Below are 8,291 nucleotides of genomic sequence, written 5' to 3'. Positions count from 1 at the left end.
AATCCTGCTCCTCCCTTCTGGATAATGCTAGTCTTCGTGTTCCTACTTGCCATGTTCGAGACTTCTCTACTTTTAGCGTTCGTCCCTCAAAAAGACACTGTCCCTCTTCTAGGTGCGCCCTTGCTACCAACGTGGTGGGTAAAGATCTCGACATATTTGCAGACGGAGCGGTTTCTCTGAATCATATTTTACAAGCATGTACCAAACCTTTTACGGTGTTACTTGATTAGTGTTTTCATTCACTACAAATATGTGTTACCTCGGCTAGCTTTAATTATTCTTATGTAATTGGTTTTAATTTATTGACTGGTTATTAATTTTATTAATTTTATGCTATCACTCACTGGTGTCTTATCTTAGTATTTAGTTACTAACAGTATTAGCAACATTCGTAATATTTCATAAATGTATGTATATATTTCAGTCTTCTTTAGATCTATGTTCACAGATTTATTTGTCGTATTTGTATTTTGTTTTAATTATTTTGTACCTTATATACTCGTGCTAACTTTGTAATTGGCCGCTGGGCTGTTAAGTTATTGCACGTAAATAAACATGAATTGAATTGAATTGAATTGAATTGAATTATTATTATTATGGTTCTACAGCCTTTTGTTGGGCCTTCGCCGCTTTTTCAGTTTCTTAATCCTATACACAGTCGGTAGGACCCCTTGGACGGGGGATCAGTCCATCGCAAGGCCTCTACCTACACACGGAACAATACAAAAGCACAATGAACTCACACTGTACAGAAATCCGTACCTTCAATGGGATTCGAACCCATGATCCCAGCGTTCGAGCGAGCGAAGGCAGTTCATGTCTCAGAAAGGGCGATTACTGTGATGGCCAGGGAGCGGAGAGTGGTGGGAAATTTACACACTTCGATGCCAACTGATAAGGTCAGCTTATCATCCGTGGAAGAGAACGTTACCCGTGGTGTGTAGACGTTGAGGTAGAGGCAGTCTTCTTGTCCTCTGACTTCTATATCGCTGGGGAGGAACCCTCGCTGGACACACACAGGGGCTTCCTTGGTAGCGTCCAGCACACCGGTCCATGGTTCTGCAGGCTGTGGAGACTGTCAACAAAAATAACACATCGGGTTAGAGGTTTGAATCTAACACAATGCAGCACGGTTCTGCTTCAGAGATGATGATCGCTTAGCTTGTCGAAAGATGTCACACCTTTCTTGACTCTGAAATTGTATTTTTGTGTTCATAAGGGCCACCTACTGGGCCTTATTCCGAGCCAAATGGATCCTGTCCATCATTTTTCCGTGAAATCAGTTTTCCCATTTTCCTTCTACAAACGCCTAGGATCTCTACAAGGATTTTATGTCTCTCATTAAAATTCTGCATGCTACATGTCGTGCCCGTCCCATACTCAACAGATATTCCATCAACCATTGGTTCATTGCTAGCATACATAACGACACTGTTCGAACTATATATATGCAATGAGACGAGAATATGACTACGGGTGACCAGTTAGTGAGGATATGGACGAAGGCAACACCATGGAGAACGCAGGTCGTGACTGCGGGTAGCGAGGCGGGATTCGAACCAGGTTCCTCTTAGACACAATCATAGATGCTGTCATTCTTGTAATCAGCGTAGGACATAGCTTATTTTGTATATGTTACCAGAAATAAAAGATACCTATAACTGTAGGTTACTCTTTAATTTAAAGATATTGTTTCATAGGGGAGGTGTTACCAAAGCTGTCAATAATATTCAGTTACCAAGCAGGATACCAGGGCTATAAGAAGGAGCGGTATTTGGTTTGCCACTCGGTGGCCGAACAGGCTCAGTTGATGGGCACATTATTGATTGTCCTTCCGGACTATACCCGGATACCTCCTTGTAGTTTTCAGTCTCTCTAACTCGCCAGTCATGATCGTCTTCTCAAACGATGATAAATATCCCCAGCTGTTCATATTGTCAAGTATAAGGGTTCTAGTGTAACAAATAATAATGGGTTCTGGATTTGATGACTGGGTTTATTGGAACTTCATTACAACTACAATCAATTACAAGAGCTCACACATTGAACTCCTGAATGAATTACGACTCCTGTCTGACGAATGCCTTATGGAGAATTTCGGAATAATCTCTTAAATTCACAAATTAACTCTCTATTATAACTGCCATGCGGCCCGAATATAAGCCCCCATGTCGATCAGTCAATTGCCTTCTGTTTTTCTGTTTGTTGTCACAAAAATGTATTTATTAATATTTGTTGCCTCGAAAACAGGAATTAACAAACCGTTGCCTAGAATAGTGACTTCCGCTTCTGCTGGTATTCCGCTTTTTAAGCAGTGTTTAAAGAGCCGTTGCCTAGCATTTGATTATTCTGTCACAATATATATCATAACCGAATAACCTCTCAACTGAACCAGTATGCAGTTTTGTTGAGTCCTTCAGCTGACTGAGGTGACAGACACATAGAAGCCAGTCCTACAAGAGTAGGGACTGATTGTCGTCATGGAGCGGGTAGCATTCCTGCTTGGTATTCGGGAGGTAACGGGATCAGATCCTTAGTGTACGGAAAGTCAGTAGTGAGTTTGGGACACAGAAAGCGAGACACCGGTTACAGTCTACTGCTGAAGCGATATTGTATCATGTACCCGTTGCTGGGTAACGACCACGAAACAAATAATGAAGCAATAGATTCTTAACAAGCAAATGTTCGCAACCACTACTGAGTAACGCCTTCGCAAAGAAACATGTTGTCATGGCAACGAATTCACACGTAACAATAGAGGAATTATTGGAAACGGTGTTTACTACGCCATTTGTGCCACGTGATTATCAATGGGACAAGTTTAGAGTATAAGTATAAATCAGTTGTAATGGAGTCTGTGAAGAGAATGCATAGCCGGTGCATTTGAGAATAAGCAGGCAACGGGGTGAGCTCGGAAGATGGAGAATCTACACTGTTAGAAGCCGTTATAAGGGAACGACCGGTGAAGACACAGCAGACAAAATAGACTTAGCGTACACTATAGAGATTTCTAAACTGTGGAGTCGGCGATGGTGCTAAAAATTTATTGTAGTCACGAGTCGTGTGTTAATGTGATCAGTAAGTCCAGTCTCCAATCTAAACTCCGTCTATAGTCACTCCCTCACGTGATAATATTTTTTACCGAAACAGAAATAATATACCACAGGAAAAATTTTCTACTGAAGGGTTATAACTTCAACTGCTGCTGATTTAACTCAACGCAATTATTGGAAGTGGGGGTGGGATTGTCATAGTGTGGGGGTGTCCTTATACACGTAAGTCGGAAGCGTTTTACAGTGACAGTCGTCAAACAGAAATACGACATAAGTAGGATCATGCACACATTCACTGCTCTTGCCGATAGCTATATTGCTGGAGAGAATTCATACAAAAAAAAATCTTAATGTGAATCGACAGATGCAATATACCTCTTCCTTTTAGCTTTTTCTTCTCGGTTAAAACTGAGTGCAGAGATATTTTCCATGGTGCTCTACGTCCTGCCTATCTCATGCTCCCGGAGTAATAACATGTAAACTTCGGCTACTACGTAATCGAAGCATGACGTATAGTCAGTTCTTTGGCTAGACTGGAAGTTGAAAGCGAAGTTTGTAATTGAAGTTAATCAGGAAGAATGGATTTGGCAGTTGTGTCAAGAAGCAGTGGTTCAATACAGCCACCTCCCAGACATGCAGGTGCTGCACAATCCAGCATCAACAAACATAGATAGGGATTTCCCCATTTGCTCGTAGAATGACCGCGAAACCAACGAAACTACCCCCATGTCTACAAATAACAGTGTTACAACAAGAACTTGGGCCAAGCCGCTCCGGAGAAGAACAGCACAACAAATGAAACGCGTGAGGCGGTCAGCTAATGTGTTCAGCGCCCCAAATTCACATAAAACATTCAAAACTTACAACTTCAACAATACAACTATAATGTTAACCAATAGACAGAAAACCAACACATTATAATATGTAAATAGTGTACACTGCTGTCCAAATAGTGTCCGACTTTATTTTTGCCGCTGTAAGTAATGGTCAAAGGGGTGGGGAAACTGAGCGTAGGGCAGAAGGGTCTTTCACGCGCATGCGTAATTTTTGCTGACTCGCAACACCGCCCGATGCGTCTGTGGCTGCCAGATAGCGAAGTGGTGTAACACGTGTTCGTCTCATTCTCGTTTCGCTCAAGATGACAGAACGCTTGGACCAGCGATACTGCATTAAGTTTTGTCAGAAACTTGGGGATACCGAAGCGGAAACAATCCGCAAAATTCAGCAGGCTTTCGGCGATGATGCAATGGGGGTCACTCAAATTAAAGAGTGGTTCAACTGCTTTAAAGATGGCCGGATGTCGACGGACAGTGACCAACATTCCGGGAGACCGTCAACGAACCGAAATGTTGATGTCACTGAAAAAGTGCGGACACTGATCATGGAGGACCGTCGTTTGACTATGCGGGAAGCTGCTGATGGTATTGGGATCAGCAGAGATTCCTCAAACGCAATTTTATCTAGGGATTTGGGAATGCGAAGGGTGGCGGCAAAATTTGTGCCCAAGTTGCTTTCCCCGGAGCAGCAACAACTCCGTCTTGAGGTCGCTCAGGACATGCTCTAGTGGGCCGAAATGAATCCTGAGTTCCTGAAGACTGTGATTACTGGTGACGAGTTGTGGATGTACGGATATGACCAGGAAACCAAGGTCCAGGCGTCACAATGGAAGCATCCAACATCCCCCGAGGCTCAAAGACCACGACAGGTTAGGAGCAATGTGAAGGTGATACTGTTTTTTTCTATTACCGGGGTGTTGTGCATTATGAGTACGCACCACTAGGCCAGACTATCAATAAGGAGTACTACCAAGAAGTCCTCCGCCATCTTCATGATGCAGTTCGTCGCAAGAGAACGGAGCTGTGGGACGCACGTAACTGGCAGCTGCATCATGACAACTTCCTAGCTCATTCTTCACACCTAATCCAGAGTTTCCTGGCCAAGCACAGCATTTTGCAGGTTCGCCAGACTCCCTACTCTCCTGACATGGCTCCTTGTGATTTCTGGCTGTTCCCGAGATAAAAGACACCGATAAAACGTTCACGTTTTGACAGCCGCGAGGACACCATACAGAACGCGGCGGCGCAGCTACACGCCATTCCAAAAGAAGCCTTCCAGTGTTGCTTCCAGCGATGGAAGGACGGCTGTGCTAAGTGTGTGGAGTCACAAGGGGCCTGCTTTGAAGGGGATTAGGTATTGTAACCACCCAGATACAGAAATTTGTCGGATTTTTTCGGGATAGAGTAGTAGGGTATGTATAGTACGTAACGCTTCAGTATATCCACTCGGCTTGCGAGTAAATTTGCGATAAGTACGTGATACAATGGGCACACGGTAGCATAGCTGGTTGAGGGTCTGTGCTACAAGCGGGAAGGTAATTGGTTCGATTTCTGTAGAGGTCACTGGACTTTCTAATTGACCTAACCTTTTCAGCCGGAGCCGGGATAGCGACTGGTTGCGGGCTGGACGACAGAGGAGTCGGAGTTCGAGTCTCGGTAGGATAAAAAAATGTTCTCTTCTCCACGTCATCCAGACTGGCTCTGGGACCCACCCAGCCTATCCAATGGGTACCGTGGGCTCTTTCCCTGGGGTAAAGCGGCCGGGGGGTGAAGCTGACCACTCACCTCCAACAAGTGCCGAGGTCAAGGAAATATGTACCTATAATCCACTCCCCCATACGTCTTCATGGCGTAGTTAGCCTCTAACAGAAATGAGTACCAGGAAACTTATTGGGAATAAAGGGCGATCGGTCGGCGTGTAAGGCTGACAACCTCACCGCCATCTGTGAGCCAACTGTCCTGAAGATGTGGGTACCTCGACGTCTCACAACCCTATGGGGCTCTACGGCCTTTTACGGGGATAGCATTATCTTGTACATGATATAGTAATTGCAAGGAGCCTTGCAATATGTTCGACGGCTGAGATGTGGCGATTTTGGGCCTGTGTCTCAGTTGTCATTCCTTTTCCCCTCACACCGAGACGTGCGAGTTGTGACGTATTTCCCATATTATGTCCGATCATCTTATCTATCACGCGATTTTCCTTCACTCCATGTTCTGGAATGAAGGTTTGCCTGGATTTGTCTCAACTAGCTTCTATCTCTCTCTCTCTGTCTCTCCATTGCTTTCCGTTGGTGGGCGGAGTTGGATGTAAACTGGATCTCAGTAGCCTTGCGTACTTGTAAATTGTCAGGACCCTTTACCTAGTCCGATGAGGGCAAGGGAGTCATTGGAGAATGTTGCGACAAGATTTTGGGGTTGATTTTTCATTTTATAAGGACCCATTTGTTTTATTCATTTACTTTACGTTCGTGAAAAATTATTGTACCGTAATACCGTATTACGATTTGTGTTTCGTGAATCTTCTACTTATTGTGCGGGTAGTTTACTTCTCTCGGTCTGTGTCACACAGACGCGCGAGTGATTGCATAATGATGTTTGATTTGCATTTAGGGCGACCAAAGTGTCGGGCTCGCCGTATCTTGTTCTACTGGAGCTATTGTTCAGAGTAGTTTCGGTTCACCTTTATTTTCTTCGATTATTGTGAATTTTGTGTTATTAATTTGTTATATCTGTGATTGTTATTAAATATTTGTTTTGTATTCCGCCTTTTTCTACTGAAGACTGTGTGGAGATTTACTATGATTTGTGCAGGGTTACGTTTACGCCACATCAGAACCTTCTACGCCCAGCTTAAGCTTTGGCACCAATTCCGTTCTTGCAGCATAATAAACTCAAGTGAACCAGGGCTGATGCAGCGACTTCTTTGTCACTTTCAAACTTCTGCAGGAGATGCAGAATAACTATTCGAAAAGATAGTAAAGATATTCCTGTAACAGGCGGCGGAGCCCAAGAGGGTTATGGGACACCGAGGCTCCCATATCTTCTAGATAATCGGTTCACAGATTGCAGTGGTCAGAGTTACGCGCCGGCCGCCCTTCATATCCCAGTAAGATTCCTGGTACTCATTAATCTTAGAGGCTGTGTCGACCCAAGGGTCATAGTATGACTGGAAGAATTAGGTCAATTGAAAAATCCAGTGACCTCATCGGAAATCGAACCCGGGACATTCCGACTTGTAGCATAGTGCCTCAACAAACTCATTCTTTGTCATAAAGCTGTCGACCCTTTAATTGTCTGCAATAAAACTATTTAATTAAGTAAATCCATGGGATTCAGTCCTTCTAGTGAAGTCCCCAGTACCTCAGCTACTCAAGAATTTCCCAAAGTTTATGTAATCGGAAGGATCATTCCGTGTTCAGAAGTGGCCTCCACTGGTCCTTATCCTGAGCCAGATGAATCCAGTCCATACCGTTCACCCTACTTCTCTAAACCGTTCTTAATATTATATTCTCACTAACGTCTAGGTCTATTAATTCCTGGCTTTCCCACAAGAACTCTATACGCATTATTTTTCTCCCCATGCGTGCTACATGTCGTGGCCATCTCATCTTCTTTGAAAACTGTCAACATTTTAGATCATATGTCTTGAGTATGTAAGCTGTTTATTGCGTGTCTGTTCATTGAATATCTTCGTTGTTTCACGAGTTGCAATGTTGGCATTCAGTGCTTAAACAAAATTATTAATTTATTGTCCTTTTCTTGTGCCGAGAGAAAACATTTAAAACATGAGAACATACCTTGAATCTCAACTCCCTTACTGGTGGTTTGGCATAAGGAATTCCTTGAAAAGCAAATATCTCACGGCCCTTCCATGACGTCATCCGATGCCCTTTGAGATTTCCTTGTTTTAGTACAACTAAATCATCAGCTAGGACTGCAACTATAGTTGTCAGCAGAAGAGTTAACCCGTATCTCATGATGTTTGTTTGTTGCTGAGTGAAATTCTGCACACAAACTGATACCCCAGTAAATAGCTGGCAATTTTATCTTCTCTGTCCACGTCAAGGATCTACTTACTCCTAATTCGCACACTCATCATGATTCGTAATGCTGAGATGCTGAGAGAAGGGAAGGGGTTTCTGAATGACACTTGTAATCTTTGGAGATTACACAGGGGAATGATTATTGTATATTCTTTACTTGCATTCGCCTACATACTGCTCAAAAAACACGCTTATAGAGGAGGGTGTGTCAGCCCATATTTGTGCCCGCAAACGCCATCTCCGAGATGTTGAGCATTTATACTAACAGTAAAATCTAAAAGTTGTTACGTGACTTCAAGCTTGGTTATTATCACTACAATATATCAGCCAGTTTTCATGAATTAAAGAGGATGAGC

At 43.4% G+C, this 8,291-nt stretch overlaps 1 protein-coding gene across 1 annotated transcript in view; it reads right to left on the bottom strand.

The window, feature by feature from the left end:
* LOC111874983 (esterase E4) overlaps positions 1–7,893 on the bottom strand; it is a 96,102-nt gene extending 88,209 nt beyond the window's left edge. The window contains exons 1-2 of the mRNA XM_023870911.2: positions 7,690–7,893; positions 932–1,075 (exon numbers count right to left, since the gene is read on the bottom strand). Coding sequence (XP_023726679.1) covers positions 932–1,075; positions 7,690–7,869 — 324 coding nt within the window. The 5' untranslated portion in view covers positions 7,870–7,893. The remainder of the gene's footprint in view (positions 1–931; positions 1,076–7,689) is intronic.
* Between the last annotated feature and the right edge of the window lie 398 nt (positions 7,894–8,291).

Source organism: Cryptotermes secundus, unplaced genomic scaffold (assembly GCF_002891405.2).
Source record: "Cryptotermes secundus unplaced genomic scaffold, Csec_1.0 scaffold863, whole genome shotgun sequence".
NCBI lineage: Eukaryota > Metazoa > Arthropoda > Insecta > Blattodea > Kalotermitidae > Cryptotermes > Cryptotermes secundus.
Note: the sequence above shows the minus strand (reverse complement) of the source record. Positions and strands in the feature narration are given on the sequence as shown.